The sequence below is a fragment of the Coregonus lavaretus genome (genome assembly GCF_964263955.1).
Source record: "Coregonus lavaretus genome assembly, chromosome: 13".
Lineage (NCBI taxonomy): Eukaryota > Metazoa > Chordata > Actinopteri > Salmoniformes > Salmonidae > Coregonus > Coregonus lavaretus.
The window spans coordinates 52,209,925-52,227,039 of NC_140000.1; the positions used below are offsets into that span (position 1 = coordinate 52,209,925).

The 17,115-nt window shown below is 44.0% G+C and overlaps 1 protein-coding gene across 1 annotated transcript in view; it reads right to left on the reverse strand.

The window, feature by feature from the left end:
• LOC311140109 (exocyst complex component 4-like) overlaps window positions 1-17,115 on the reverse strand; it is a 210,081-nt gene that overhangs the window by 140,425 nt on the left and 52,541 nt on the right. Inside the window, exons 8-9 of the mRNA XM_084175046.1 lie at window positions 11,564-11,709; window positions 10,784-10,872 (exon numbers count right to left, since the gene is read on the reverse strand). Of these exons, the coding sequence (XP_084031172.1) occupies window positions 10,784-10,872; window positions 11,564-11,709 (235 nt within the window). The remainder of the gene's footprint in view (window positions 1-10,783; window positions 10,873-11,563; window positions 11,710-17,115) is intronic.

Below are 17,115 nucleotides of genomic sequence, written 5' to 3' on the forward strand. Positions count from 1 at the left end.
TATACCCATCTGTGATTAAGCCTCTGCTCTCTGTCAGCCATCACGCCCCCTCCTTCCCCTCCCTCCTGCTGCCCTATCCCCTCCCTCCCACCAACACACACAACCCTCGTCCCCTGTGTCTACACGTCTGACAAAATACAGGAGGAACCTCTCTCTTTCTCCTCAACTCTATAGTATCCCCTGACATCTGGATGAAACTGAAGATGGATAAACTGGAGACCCTTGATCCAGACAATAATAAACATGAACATACATCCAATATCTAGATCATACTCTATCTACATCCCTATTCATGGGTGCCACATCGTATAATTTCATTGTTATGAACGCTGTGATGCCTGACGTTATGAACGTTGTGATGCCTGACTTTATGAAAGTTGTGATGCCTGACTTCATGAACGTTGTGATGCCTGACTCAATTACGAATTAGTTCAGTCTCTTACACAGTACAACTGTAACAATCTTATATTGTTGAAATTATTCAGCGCCAACTTCCTCAAAACATCCACAAGCTATCCACAAGCTTATCAGTGTCTCTCCCCAGCATCTAACGGATCCATCAGCTCCCAAGCAGCCTGCTGAAGCCCCGTTACAGAGGAGAGGGGAACACTGATGTTATTACTACAACAAGCGCAGTGCATTTCCCGGCAAATCACGAGCTCCCAATCTCATTTCAACACTGAGCTAATTCAATCACCTCCCACTGATGAGATCCTACAGCCTCCACTGTCTTGATCTCCCTGAGTCCAGAGGGTGGGGACACTGGGGATAGATTTGATCTCCCAGAGTCCAGAGGGTGGGGAGACTGGGGAAAGGCAGAAAGACAATCAAAGCCTAATGTTGTTTTAACTATTATCATCTGTCCATAGAAATCATGGCTAAGTCAATAGAACATGAAGCGCTCCTAATACAGGTATTATGACTGGAGGTTAGGGGGAAATGGAAGTGGAATGTTGTTGCAGTTCGAACGAACGAACGGTCTCTGTCTGTCTGTCTGTCTGTCTGTCTGTCTGTCTGTCTGTCTGTCTGTGTGTGTGTGTGTGTGTGTGTGTGTATGTGTGTGTTGCTCTATGGCTTTATGTTGTCCTCTACGTTCAGTTTAAAAAGATGAATACAAAAAATTCAACCTTTCTACTGTAATAGTTTGCCAAGCATCCAAAGCACCTTCCATTTCATCTTTCAAAACAACGATATCGCTGAGGTGGTGTAGCAATTCAAAGGGCAAATGAAAAGGCGAGGGGAAAACATGTCATTTACTCCTAGACGTGCATTTTAATAGCAGGGACTGGAACGTGACCCCTAAACCATACCTGTGAACTCATTTATGACCTGTCACACAACACATCAAACCAGGATTACACCCCTCCATCTTGTACTATCACATTGTTCCAATACCATCCACATGCCTCTTTTCAATCCACAATGGATCATGGCTTCAAGGGTAATGCCTCACTAGGGATAACTGCGCTACAAAGACCTAGCGTCAAAATACTCCGCAGTTCAAACTGCTGATGTTGTCAGACACATAGAGTAATGTGTAACCCTCTTCCTCCCTCAATTAATAGTGTCTGAAACTATGGTTCAACAAGCCCCGGTAGAGAAACTACTTAACTAGTCCTATAACCCACACAGCAGGGTACTAGTGACTGATTAGTAGTGAAACTACTTAACTAGTCCTATAACCCAAACAGCAGGGTACTAGTGACTGATTAGTAGTGAAACTTATTAACTAGTCCTATAACCCAAACAGCAGGGTACTAGTGACTGATTAGTAGTGAAACTACTTAACTAGTCCTATAACCCAAACAGCAGGGTACTAGTGACTGATTAGTAGTGAAACTAACTAACTAACTAACTAACTAACTAACTAACTAGTCCTATAACCCAAACAGCAGGGTACTAGTGACTGATTAGTAGTGAACCTAACTAACTAACTAACTAGTCCTATAAACCATACAGCGGAGTACTAGTGACTGATTAGTAGAGAAACTAACTAGTCATATAACCAATACAGCTGAGTACTAGTGACTGATTAGTAGAGAAACTAACTAACTAGTCATATAACCCATACAGCTGAGTATCAGTGACTGATTAGTAGAGAAACTAACTAACTAACTAGTCCTATAACCCATACAGCTGAATACTAGTGACTGATTAGTAGTAAAACTAACTAACTAACTAACTAACTAACTAACTAACTAGTCCTATAAACCATACAGCGGAGTACTAGTGACTGATTAGTAGAGAAATGAACTAACTAACTAGTCCTAGAACCCATACAGTTGAGTACTAGTGATTGATTAGTAGAGAAACTAACTAGTCCTATAACCTATACAGCTTAGTACTAGTGACTGATTAGTAGATAAACTAACTAACTAGTCCTATAACCCATACAGCTGAGTACTAGCGACTGATTAGTAGAGAAACGAACGAACTAACTAGTCCTAGAACCCATACAGCTGAGTACTAGTGATTGATTAGTAGAGAAACTAACTAGTCCTGATATACCACTTTCAGCTAAATCAGCATCCAGGAGCCAAACTAACCGATTCATAATATAAATTAATCTGGTAGCTCCACTACATTTTTACCATAAAAAAAGGTGAAGTCTTTTATCATCTATACCAATAAGTCGCTATCACTGATCAGGGCCCGTATTCACAAATTGTTTCAGAGTAGCAGTGCTGAAATGAATAGATATGGACAGCAACACAGCTAATCAGAGACTCTTATCATTTCCAGCAATTAACCGCCCATAAGAGAGGGGTGTCACTAGATTAAAACGTTTTAACATAACCAAGGCTCCAAACTGAAAACTGCACAAGCAATATCAACCATAACAGCTTTATAACCCATACAGCTGAGTACTAGTGACTGATTAGTAGTGAAATTAACTAACTAACTAAGTAGTCCTATAAACCATACAGCGGAGTACTAGTGACTGATTAGTAGTGAAATTAACTAACTAACTAACTAGTCCTATAAACCATACAGCGGAGTACTAGTGACTGATTAGTAGAGAAACAAACTAACTAACTAGTCCTAGAACCCATACAGCTGAGTACTAGTGATTGATTAGTAGAGAAACTAACTAGTCCTAGAACCCATACAGCTGAGTACTAGTGATTGATTAGTAGAGAAACTAACTAGTCCTATAATCCATACAGCTGAGTACTAGTGATTGATTAGTAGATAAACTAACTTACTAGTCATATAACCCATACAGCTGAGTACTTCAAGTAGCCTGGTCCCAGATCTGTTTGCACTGTATCGCCAATTCCTATGGTCATTGTTATGCTAAACATCCACAGGAGTTGGTTATACAGCAAAAACAGATCTGAGACCAGGCTAAGAGGAAAAGTAAGCAATTTTGTCAATTGAGTGGATAGCAAGCTCTTACCCAAAGTATCTATGCACTATTCAGATGCTTTCTGTTTTGCAGTGATTTAATTTGGAGAGGGGGAATGCGAGGAACAGAGAGTGTCTAAATGAGTTGGAGGATTGGGGAAACAGCAGCGTAATTGAATTTCACATGTTTATCTCCAAATGGAAGCTCTGCGGAGGAGATCATTGGTCCGATGAATGTAAACGGATGGATGCTTGTCTGTGTACTGATGAAAAATCACAAGAGAGGAACGAGGCTCCAATTAGTCTGACAAAGTTGTTTTATGGACTAGTTTTGTATGTTTAGTGTAGTCTCTAGTTTGATATTAGTTAAATATTTCTAGTAACTATTTTGTAAACTGTAGTCTAATTAAGCAATACAGCACAAGGAGGTGATATACCACAGCTAAGGGCTGTTCTAAAGCACAACGCAACGCGGAGTACCTGGATACAGCCCTTAGCCGTGGTATATTGGCTATATACCACAAACCCCTGAGGTGCCTTACTGCTAATATAAACTGGTTACCAACTTAATTAGAACAGTACAAATATTTTTTTTGTCATACCAGTGGTATATGGTCTGATATACCACTTTCAGCTAAATCAGCATCCAGGAGCCAAACTAACCGATTCATAATATAAATTAATCTGGTAGCTCCACTACATTTTTACCATAAAAAAAGGTGAAGTATTTTATCATCTATACCAATAAGTCGCTATCACTGATCAGGGCCCGTATTCACAAATTGTTTCAGAGTAGCAGTGCTGAAATGAATAGATATGGACAGCAACACAGCTAATCAGAGACTCTTATCATTTCCAGCAATTAACCGCCCATAAGAGAGGGGTGTCACTAGATTAAAACGTTTTAACATAACCAAGGCTCCAAACTGAAAACTGCACAAGCAATATCAACCATAACAGCTTTTTAAATGTGGGTCTTGTGTTTAACTGAGTACTAATTTCTGTATCTGTGAAGTCAGAGGATTTCTCCGTCACATGAAGTATTGAACAGTATCTCTTTAGCTCTTTAGAAACTAATACTGTAACAAACTGCTTATAAATGGCCATTTTAGTGGGGTCCTTTGTAATATTTGACACAGCAACATGGATCTCTGTGGCCTTTCAGAGAGCGGCTGGACTGCCAACAGTCTGTGCTAGTCCAAATACGGGCTGTGTGGCTTGACTTCAGCAGCAGGTCATTCATTGTTGTTATAGGAGGGGAGACACACAGGCACTTGCATAAGTGCAAAATACACAAAATAAGTGTGGATACACAGACAGAGAGACAGACAGAGACAGAAAGACACACACACGCGTCGTAACAACACCATCATTTTGACATGAATACCAGGTTTAGCATCACGAATCGCGATACCATCACGAAACTCGATACCATCACGAAACTCGATACCATCACGATACCACAGCAAAAAAAAAGACAGCATATTAGCCAGTCACAGAATGGCACTTGACCCAGACAGATCTTTTGAGTTCCATTTTTCAAAGACAGCCATGTATGCATTAATTAATCAATTATACAATCAATTAGTTTTTACCAATCTACATAACAACATAATGGTAATCATTTATTTGAAAGGTAAATCTCTATAGATAAACTGGGTAAATCAAGATGTAGCCTAGGCCTATTCACAATACAGGTGAATGCATATTCAATAGGGGTGTGAGCATGCATTGAGTTATAGAGCATGTTTTGGCTGATTTCATGGGGCTGTTTCCTTTCCATTTGGGACTTATTTTATTTTGCTGATCAACAACATTTGCATAGAAGAAGAAATCTCTTATTTTATACAAGTGTGCGCTGTCTCTAAGACCTAATGACATCATTCACAACACAGTGAGAGAGATAGGAGAGATGTGACTGAGGGGTGGGAGAAGAAGTTAATGAATACCATTTTTGTCCTCTGTAGCTCAGTTGGTAGAGCGTGGCGCTTGTAACGCCAGGGTAGTGGGTTCGATCCCCGGGACCACCCATACGTAAAAATGTATGCACACATGACTGTAAGTCACTTTGGATATAAGCGTCTGCTAAATGGCATATTATTATTATTATTATTTTTGGCAACGTCTGTATGTTTTTTTTATGTCAATCAGCTTTGAAATCAGCATATTTTGCATTATCATTATGGTTTGCATATTATCCCAAACAAAAGTACTAAGGTAGTGAATTGATGTTAGCTTCAGCTGTAAGCTTGCAAGGAAAGTTAGCCTACAAAGCTGGACGCTATTGGTATGTTCTTGCATTGTAAATTGTTCTAGACATTGTTTTGCGAACAGTAATTAACAGTTGCAACATTTTGACGTGTGTGTTAACTTCTGTTCAGGATAAGTGGTGATGCAGCCAGACTCCCAGTTAGGTCAGTGGTTCCTCAGGACAGGCTAGAGCTAGCGGTGAGGAAGTGGAGCAGGCACGGTGCTCTAGCGCTATAAGGGGACATCGGCTGCGCTGATAGACAGACGACAGAAGTACCGAAAGTAAAAAAAATATATATTACCGAACCGTTTTTCATATGTTCTAGTATCGAAAAAGTACAGAAGTTTCAGTATACCGTGCAACACTAACACACACACACCCGCCCGTCTGTCCTTAGAAAAGTAGTCAGGCACACAATCCCAAAGGAAAGAGCCCCGATATCGTACATTCAGACCATGTGGATCAATCAAGGCCTTAGTAACAAAAGTCAAGAGAAAGGGAAAGAAGAATGAACAAAAGAGAGCGAGAAAGAGATCAGCAGACTAAACGAGAGAGAGGGTGAGCATGTACCTAACACCTTCCCTCAATTTAATTCTCTAATAATTATTGACTTTTCTCCCGGGGAAGTTCAATTCCATTTTCAGGTTCCATTTATGAATATGATAAATCATAATTGGAAGGTCGGCGGAAGTCAAGTATCGATCGCTTAATTCCGAGTCAATGGCATCGTTACCCTTGAACACGGGGCACTGAAGGAGGTACAGATTAAATGAGTGATCTTCATATAAAAAAGATTAAAAAGGGGCCTCCCGAGTGGTGCAGCGCCTCCCGAGTGGTGCATCGCAGTGCAAGATGCGTCACTACAGACCCGGGTTCGATCCCAGGCTGTGTCGCAGCCGGCCGCGACCGGGAGACCATTGAGGCGGCGCACAATTGGCACAGCGTCGTCAGGGTTAGGGATGTCCTTGTCCCATCGCGCTCTAGCGACTCCTTGTGGCGGGTCGGGCGCAGGCACGCTGACTTCGGTCGCCAGTTGTGTTTCCTCTGACACATTGGTGCGGCTGGCTTCCGGGTTAAGCAAGCAGTGTGTCAAGAAGCAGTGCGGCTTGGCAGGATCGTGTTTTGGAGGATGCATGGCTCTAGACCTTTGCCTCTCCCGAGTCCGTACGGGTGTTGCAGCGATGGGACAAGACTGTAACTACCAATTGGATATCACGAAATTGGGGAGAAAAAGGGGTAAAAAGTACACAAATAAATATTTATTTAAAAAAAGATAAAAACTAGATTATGGGATTATGATTTATTCGATTTGTGATCTGGGAACATGAGGGGTGTATGAAGAGGATGTGTTTTCCAGAAATCCCAGTTGGAGGATTCTGGATTTCCTGTTTATTCCCTCCTGATTCCGGGAATCCTCCAACTGGGATTTCTAGAAAACCAGGAAACGTATTGAAAGTTCACAGAATTTTGTAACCCTGTGTATGATTGAGCTGTAAGATATTGGTTCTCTGGAAGCTGTTGGAGAGATACTATCAGACTAAGATGAGAGGTGTTCTTTGCTATGGACTTCCATTATAGAACAGTCAGAACGGGGCTACTCCTCACTGTCTGCCACAGCCCTCTTCCTCACCCCTCCACCCAACAGGCCTGTCTGCCACAGCCCTCTTCCTCACCCCTCCACCCAACAGGCCTGACACACGCACGGGAACATCAATCGGTGCAGCTGCATGTAGCTGACGCAGTACACAGATATAAACATACTGGCTGACATACATAGTCACACACACACACATACAAATGCATTAGTGCAAACACACACTCTCTCGCTACTTCCCCTCTTTCAGTCAGTTTTTCCATTTGCACCTCTCTCCCTCCCCATTGTGTGGCACAAATCAGTTTGACGGAAAACACAGGTCCCGCTCCCCCGGAGCAGTCAGTCACAGCACGCCTTCCCACTCCTCGTCCCCAGGGTAGCACGCTATTATGCATAAACAAGACCACTAATACACAGATTGCCTTTTCTCTTCTAGATAGACAGATACACACACACATGCAGGCAGACACAGAAGGACACACACACACACACACACACACACACACACACACACACACAATGGGAATTAAGGGAGAAATAAACTAATTTTGTAACTCAATTCAAGGTGGACTACTGCGGAGAGTGGAGTATTTTGTTTGGCAACAAGTCCATTTAGAAATGTAAAAAGGGAAGGTGGTGGATAGAGGGATAGCTACGTGTGAAACAGAGTAGCGGGACAATTATGACCGCGTCTGGGTGGGAGGGGAGGCCATACGGGGCAGGAGCGGAGGCTGATAGACAAACCTTTGTGTTTGGACCATGTTGTAGTTGTCATTTCAACACTGGGGTAAGGTAATACAGCTCTGTTCTGTTGCTGCGCTGACAAAAACAACTGAAAGGTGTAGTAAAAAAAACGCGGTTATTGTGAAATATTCACGCTGCATCTTGGAAATGGCAATGATGACCACCCCGCTCGCTCACTCCCAACCGGCACTTTGGAGGAAAAATCAAAAAGGGGAAATAAAAGGGTAATGCAATTGCCTGCATTCAGGGGCATGATAACATATCTGTACCTTGGAAGCTGTTTCCCTGTTTCCATCATTTATTCATGGAGTTGGGAGTGGATGGAATGGAAGGAAAAAGTGTCTATATGATTCTAGACTAGAAAGAGAGAGAGAGCCTCTAGAGGGAGATTACACATACAGGGACATGTCTCCTCCCTCACACACACACACACACCTTTCCCCTTCTATACAAACCCACACACTTTTTCACACACACACACACCCCTAGCTGTGGGTCCATATGTAGCTATAATGAAGCCTTTTGATGAAGCTGTGGATTAATGGAAGCGTACGCGGTGTGCTTCACTGGAGAGCCGCTGTAATTAAGCTTCCTAAGCTCTGGGCGCGTGTTCGTAATGAGGGAGACGGAAGGGCCCTCACACACACACACACTCACTCAAGAACACACGCACACCCCTGAGAGATACTGTTTGTTAAGGATTTGTAACAGAATGCATCATCGCCCACAGGCGACAAAGACAAAGAACAAACAGTCCAACATGTCAGTTTCCAGGTAGTAGTAGTAGTAAACTCCTGTCACTGCAGAAAAGTACAGCCCTTCTTTTTTCATGGGAAACACAGTGCCCTTGCGTCTGTACAGATGACTGAATGGACAGATTTAATTACATTAGATTTACACTCAGGGGCCAGTTTATTAGGTACACCCATCTAGTACCGGGTCGGACTTCGCTTTGCCTCCAGAACAGCCTGAATTCTTTGGGGCATGGAAACGTTGCTCAATCGGTATCAAGGGACCTAACGTGTGCCAGGAAAACATTCCCCACACCATTACACCAACGCAACCAGCCTGTAACGTTGACAGTAGGCAGGATGGGGCTATGCTTATGCCAAATCCTGACTGTGCCGTTATTTGCCTGTTTGTGGCATGCCTGTTAGCTGGCACGATTCTTGCCATTCTACTTCAACCTCTCATCAATGAGCTGTTTTCGCCCACAGGACCGCCACTGACTGGATGTTTTTGGTTTGTCATACCGTTCTCTGTAAACCCTAGACACTGTCGTGCGTGAAAAGCCTGGAAACGGCGCGCCTGGCACCAACGATCATACCACTCGCTTAGGTCACTCGTTTTGTCCATTCTAAAATTCAATCGAACAGTAACTGAACACTTCGATGCCTGTCTGCCTGCTTTATATAGCAAGCCATCGCCAAGTGACTCACTGTCTGTAGGAGCGAACCATTTTCGTGAACAGGGTGGTGTACCTAATAAACTGGCCCCTGAGTGTAGATTTTGTTAGATTTGATTCTTGGAGCTCTAAACGTCACACTCCAACCAACTGAGCCAGCTGCACTATCAAACTGATACCAGCCAATAGAGGAAGTGTACTGGTGATGGTTGACTGTGTGAATGGATTATTGTACATCGAGGTGAGATCTTGTGTCTAGTGGAGAAAAGACAGCTCTCTTTAAGTGTTGGATAATCCCTTGGCCAGGCTAACTCATCATCTCGCAATCTCTCTCTGTTCTACAGTCAGCTACATTTGAAAAAGAGAACGGACGTTTTCTCAGTCCACATGTTTTTCCATTTCTAATGTATTCCTTCAGAAATCCCTGAATGGCTTCTACATACAGTGGTGTGATGATAACTTTTAACCCCCCTCCCTCCCTTCAACCAAGTCAACTTATTTCACTTTTCTAAATCATCTGATTCCTTGAATCTCTCTCTGCCATTCAGGTCCCTAGCAGTCTGCGGAACCCGAGCTAAGCATTGTGACAGCAGAAATGAAAGGCAGAGAAATCTCATCTTCTTTTAACGCCGCCAGGCATTCAACCACTGGCCCAAATATTGTTTTATTATCTTTTTCACATCTGAGCTGCCGAGGGGTAAGGAATAAAGTTAGCCACTATTTGAAGCACATCTTTTAAAGGAAATGTTCATCTGGACTTTTCGAACGGAGCGATCATTTTGTGTATGCGGCTTGTATGCTAGGTCAGCGTTGACTGGCGTTTCCTATCAAAAATGAAATCATACCTCGAGGCCTGCGAGGGAGGGTCGTTGCTCAATGCTAAACAGGTGACACTTAGCATTGCTGTGACACACCTTAAAGTCTGCTCGAAATGCAATCATGGAAATTGTGACATATGACCGAATACGCAGGATCTGAAAATTATTCTCCTATCTCGGAACCCCTCTTCTTTTTCGACGACCTCTCTCTCTCTTCCACCATGCCTCTCTCTTCCATTTTACACAATGGCAATGTCTCGGAGGAACGTGGTGTGAAAAAAACTACGAAACAAGCAGGCAAACAGTGCTGTCAGGCGCCGTTGATTGAAACCACAAGGTCATCGCGGAGCGATGGAGTGAGAGAAGGAGAGAAAAGAGAGACAGAAGAAAAGCTGTGGAACAGTGAGACTCTCCAGGGTCTCACTCTCCAATCTCCCCCTCGCTGTCTGTCTGTCTCTCTGTCTGTGTGGTGTGTCTGTGCGCGCACCTGGCCAGTGCAGGGCTCTGTTGTAGTGTTGGGCTTGAGGTGCGACACGGGCGCTCTTTGTTTTAGCACCTCCCTTGCGCCACTCCATCCCAGCTCTGTACCTCTCCACACCCCTCCCCCTCCCTCCCTCCCTCACCTTGTAGTTCTCCACTCTTGCTGTACAGCTCTCTCCTCTGCTCCCTCAGGTAGGCACTCATGCTGATGGCGTGAGAAGACGACTCAAACCTGGAAGAGAGAAACACACTTTCACTCTAGCCTGGTCCCAGATCTGTTTGTGCTGTCACTCTAGCCTGGTCCCAGATCTGTTTGTGCTGTCACTCTAGCCTGGTCCCAGATCTGTTTGTGCTGTCACTCTAGCCTGGTCCCAGATCTGTTTGTGCTGTCACTCTAGCCTGGTCCCAGATCTGTTTGTGCTGTCACTCTAGCCTGGTCCCAGATCTGTTTGTGCTGTCTTGCCAACTCCTATGGTCATTGTCACACCTTGGCCAAACCGATCAGGGACTCTAGGCTACTGTCACTCCCACTCAGAGAGCCTGTCCTTCCACTACAGAGGTCAGCAGTTAACACATGGAGCTACAAGCCACATGGTAATACAAGTCTGCCTTGTCACCTTGTGGTTGGGGGTACATACCGTAAAATGGGTTTGGCTAAGTCCATATGTGCCATGTTGCATGGTTTTGAAATGGTTTCAGTTAGATTGTGCAACAGCCTGAATCAGTACACTAATACCATAGACACCCCTACTGTACAGTAACTTGGTTCTGTTACTGTTCTAAAGTGTAGGGGACATTTTCCTCTTTTCCTTAAGTAAAAAGCACTTTCAACAGAGATTCTCCACTTAGCATGTTTTATAGTACCAGAGTAGGCTTAATCTAGGCCCTCAATGCTGAAGTTGTTTAGCCTGTCTGTGTCTTACTTGAAGAGGGACTGCTTGGCACGTTGGGGTTTCTTCTTGGCAAAGAAGGCTGCGAACTCGCTGCCGGTGCTGGCGTAGGTGAGCTGGGCAGAGGGCTCGGCAGCACTTTTAGTGTTCTTCACATCCAGGTAGTCCATCAACAGAACCTATAGAACATTGACATTTTAGTCATTTAGCCAAGGTTCATGCACCTACTTAGATTTAGCAGACGCTCTTATCCAGAGCCACTTCCAATACACTAAGGTAAGTAAAACAATACATATTACATGCCATCAATGACAACTCACTTACAGAAGTTCTTTGTTTTTTCAAGTTAGGATTCATACAACGGAGTGGAGTGTAGAGCAACCATCATCACTGAGAGTGGTGACAATATAGCCTAATCTACCATCCTCCCAAGAACATCAAACCACACAACTAATGTAACTATAATGATATCAGTTCATAGCCCTATGTCAGTTAATACATGTATGTAATAGCATTATGTCATATAATACATTGAACATAAGGAATTATGTTGTCAGCAGAACAATGACCTATAACTGATTATGTCATCGAGGTTAATACAGCCATCCGCAAAAGAGCTATGGTGAGTCATCAAATGATCACATCCCCCATTTCTAAGTCCGTCTGCATATTTAAAACACACTCCATCCATGTCTCATCAACGTTCATAAATATCTTATCCAGATCTAACAATAACCCCAGATTGACAGATATTGAAGATGTCGGGTAAGGAAGTTGACTTCCCCCAGTATCTCCCCATATCTCTCTCTCCAGGACTACATATGTTCTAAAATAGCTTCATAATTTAGCGGGGCCATTTAGCCCGTCGTTCTAATTCTGACCCGCGTTGCATCGTGGCGGGGTGGCCCAAAGTGGGGCGAGAGTAATGCTCTAATGATGTCATTACTGCTGGAGAGAGAAAGGACTCCCATCACAACGGAGGGAAGCCTTGTGCACACACACTAGTGTGAGCAAACTGGCAAGGACACACACACACAAACACAAGCATGCAAAAACTGGCATGGACACACACACCATCACACACACACAGACACTCTTACCCGCCTCTCCCCCGACAACACACACGCCGACCCACCACACAGACACACTTTCTCCCTCTCTCTCTCCCTCTCAAAGCCATCACTCAGGCCACCATGCCACCCCCCTGCCCTCTAGCGACACCGTGCAAGCCTAGCGGCGAGCGCTAATCCTGTCAGTATATTAATTACTAATGACCATGTGATCTGCTGATGGAGCGCAGCCCACTACCTAACCAGGGAGACTTAATTAAATGCTGGCGTTAGGCTGATGAAGGGGCTCCGACCCCACTAAATTGCATTAGAGGGAGTAAACTTGAGGGAATTAACCACACCAATAGGACAGAGAGAGAGAGAGAGAGAGAGAGAGAGAGAGAGAGAGAGAGAGAGAGAGAGATGGAGAGAGGTATGAACAGGACAGATTAGAAAGAGCGAGAGAGAGAGAGAGGGACAGAGACAGCGGGTTACTTAACACAGAAACGACAGGAAGGATGTTGGTCGGGGAGGATGGGTGGCTGTATAACGCAACCGTATAGCAACACAAACAAATCACGTCATGGACAACTTTAGCATTTTAGCTTATTAGCAACAATTTACTACTTTTTAACTACTTAGCTAGCATATTAGTTAACCCTAAACCTAACCCTTTAACTACTTAGCTAGCATGTTACCTAATCCTAACCTTAACCCCTAGACCAGCTAACATTAGCTACCTAGTTAGCCTTGCTAACATTAGCCACCTAGCTAACTTTAGACACATTGGGATTTGTGTAATGTACACAAATGTGTTATGAAGAAAGAAAATAATGTAATACACATGAAATGAGTAATGAAGAAAATCTACGAAATGACCTCTTTGAAGACGACATTAAATCAAATGTGTGGTATGAGACTGGACAGCCTTCCTTTTGACAACAGACTACCGCAAACAGCCAACTGCAAACAGCCAACTGCAAACTCGGGCTCAAAGCACAATGGAGATTGAGGAGAGCAGAGGATTTGAATTGTATCAGTTATATCATAAATATGTGGTTGACAAGGCCTCTGAAATGTCTTGAAATGTCGATTTACGTGGAAAGAGTGGGGATTATTATATTAATTCATCCTTGCATTGAACAAGCCATATTGCTTAGTCTGTAGGTGGGTGTGTGGGTGGCTTTTGTGTTTAAAAATATTTACGTCCACCTCATAAACTTGCCCATTGAAAATGTCAATAAAAAGTTACGGTGACAGAAAGAATTGTGTCAATTGTGCAAGGATATTATACAGAAATATGTCAGGTCTAGCTTTGTAAGATTTTGGCAGCTGAGCCCCTACAACACTGCCTTGGAAAACCCCTCCAACACTTTGCCAAAGTCACCAAAAACACCATTAAATCTGATTCAAATGACCTTTATTTCAGCAACATCTCATTCCAAACACCTTCCTCCTCAGCAGTATTAGGTCTTACTACCATCACCTTTAAATGGCCAGGTAGAGGCCTCATTACCCTAACAGACCTCACACCGTGGCAAAGAGACAGGGATGGGAAGGTTGGCTACTGCTCTCTATAGGGACACAACCACAGGAGGGAAATTAGGATTGGAAAGAGTGGGGAGAGGAGAGGAGAGGAGAGGAGAGGAGAGGAGAGGAGAGGAGAGGAGAGGAGAGGAGAGGAGAGGAGAGGAGAGGAGAGGAGAGGAGAGGAGAGGAGAGGAGAGGAGAGGAGAGGAGAGGAGAGGAGAGGAGAGGAGAGGCGAGGAGAGGAGAGGAGAGGAGAGCGAAGAGGGAGAAAGAGGGAGAAAGAGGGAGAGAAACAGAAAGGGAGAGAGAAGGAAGGAGTTGCGAGGGCCTTGGTCACAGCCGACTAAGGGATGATGAACAACAGCATTATCACAGCTGCCAAAACAAAGAGCGCCCCGTGTCACACCTCGAGCTATAACTGAGGCCAGAGCTTGCTAGTCTCACACATTCACAAACACATAGGCCTACGCACACAAAACACGCGCGAATGCACGCACGCACACACACACACACTCTCACAAACATGCATACTCAATATGTAGCCTATGCACACACATACAGACACAGACACAGACCAGAGGCCCGGCGCTCATCAAAGACAACAGCAACAAGGTGGAACAGAGACAAAGCAGAACCTTGCTAACTACGCCAACAAAACAAACGACAGCGATGCACACGGAGACGCATATGAATGCAAACCAGAGCATAGTCCACATCTCTGCTCCACATCAAACAACCCTAATGAATGTGAATGCAATTAATGCCCCTGAATGCATTTCTGAAAACAAGAAAATAATGAATGCCTTTCATGGCTTGAATGCTATGCTAATGGCATAATACTATTAAACTCCCTTGGTCCGACGTAGCACAAATCTTCGCTAATAACATCCAATGGATTTGAAGTCTGGTTCATGCAGAATATCTTGTATATGAAGATGTCTACAATGACACCACCTTTCTGTACTGGCTGCTTTGTACAGATTGTATCTGCTGCTAATTAATTTGGTTTTGTTGTGTTCTGTGTGTTCTGTGTGTTCTGTGGTCATCTTTTTTCTACTGTTTGTCTTTATTATCATCATTTAAAGAAAGAAAGAAAAAAATACTAAGTCTGGTACATGTTTGACTTGAGGGACAAAGGCTACACTGGTCTCTAATGTAGCCATTAGCCAAGCTGTTGATGAACCTAAGCCACTGACTTTGACTAGCCAGTGACTGGAAGTCTACAGGTATATTAGCATACGCTAGCGTGCCTGTAGACTTCCAGTCACTGCGCTTCCAGTCATCGTGCTAACGCTAGTTAGCATTGGCTCGTGACACTACCTTTAACTTCCTTCATAATGCACGCAGAGAATGGTATCCACAAGTTCATCTGACTCTGGGTAAGTAGAAAGACGCAGCCACTCATATAGATTTGCCTAATGTAGCCTAATCGTGCCACTGACTTACAGTAGCCACTGAAGTAGCCAAGCAAACAAAGCCAAGCATGTAGCCTAGTGACTAGAGTCAATCAGGTTTATTTATAAAGCCCTTTTTACATCAGCAGATGTCAAAGTGCTATACAGAAACCCAGCCTAAAACCCCAAACAGCAAGCAATGCAGATGTAGAAGCACGGTGGCTAGGACAAACTCCCTAGAAAGGCAGAAACATAGGAAGAAACCTAGAGAGGAACCAGGCTCTGATGGGTGGCCAGTCCCCTTCTGGCTGTGCCGGGTGGAGATTATAACAGTACATGGCCATTAAGGCCAGAATTTTCTCCAAGATGTTCAAACGTTCATATGGATGACACATGACAGTATTCCATTATTGGAGAGTGGGAGCCGGGTCGGACTCCACTGACCTCTACCAAACAGGCGTCATGGTACGGTCCCAGATTGGGCCAGCAGTAAAGAAATGAGATTGTCACCATTGGTGACTTGTACTGTGACCTTCACAGGGGTGACTGGCTGGCTGACTGGCACTCTTTGAAACCCCCCCTGGCTAGCTGCCTTCCCAATCTGAATGAGGTGAGATGTGAGGCCGCACTTCAAGAGAGGGATGTTTTAATGCACAGCAAATCAATATTCATGGCCGCATACCAAGAAAGATCATTGGGAAAAGGGTGGCGAATAAAGCCGCTGAGAAATGCCAAATGGCTCTTCACACCAGATAATAAACTGAGCCTGGAGTTCATGGACGGTGAGTTTGTGTGTTTGACACACACACACGTTGATAACTGAGCGTTGGCCACTATTTTCAGCTCTCCCACACAAAGACAACCACTATATTAGCCATTGTTCCTCTATACACTCGAGTGACTTGGGTCTGGTCCCAAAACTAAAATCAGCCCACTGGGCTGCAGTAAGTGCCTGTTCGCTCAGGGGAAAAGGCATTATGGACGTGTGCCACTGTCATTCATTACCAGCAGTGAAGCCAACCTCCCAACCTGCGTTTCCTTTGTGCTGGGAGAGGAAGTGTGTGTGTGTGTGTGTCTTAATGAGCAGGATACACAGGGCTCTGTTGTGTCTATTAAAGTAGTCCTGACGAATCAGCCTAATTAACCAACAGAGCCCACTGAAGAGGTTCCAGGAGAACACCTGTGGTGGGATGGCTGAGGACTCCAATTAAATGATAATAAATAAATAAACAGGACTTTGTGTCCTTTGACTTCCTTTCTTTTCATGAAAGTCGTCCAGGGAATTATCTCGGTAATCAATGAGCTCTTTGATTGTTTCGCTCTTCTGCTTCTCACTCACGACTTGTTGGAACTTTGCGAACTTTACTACTGAAATCGGTTCTTTTAGGAATCGAGTCCCCCTAGATTCATGTTTTTGTTGAAAAAGTATTGATTGATATCTCAACTGGTGGCTTCGAGTGAAAGCCAAAAAAAATGGCCTTGGGCACTAAAAGGTGTTATTTCCTGACTTGACCTTCCAACAACCTTAGAACGTTCAGAGAAAAGCTTTGTCCACCTCCCTTCCCTCTGGACTGGACCACTGCTGACCTTCAAGGTGTCCCAACTGGACCAT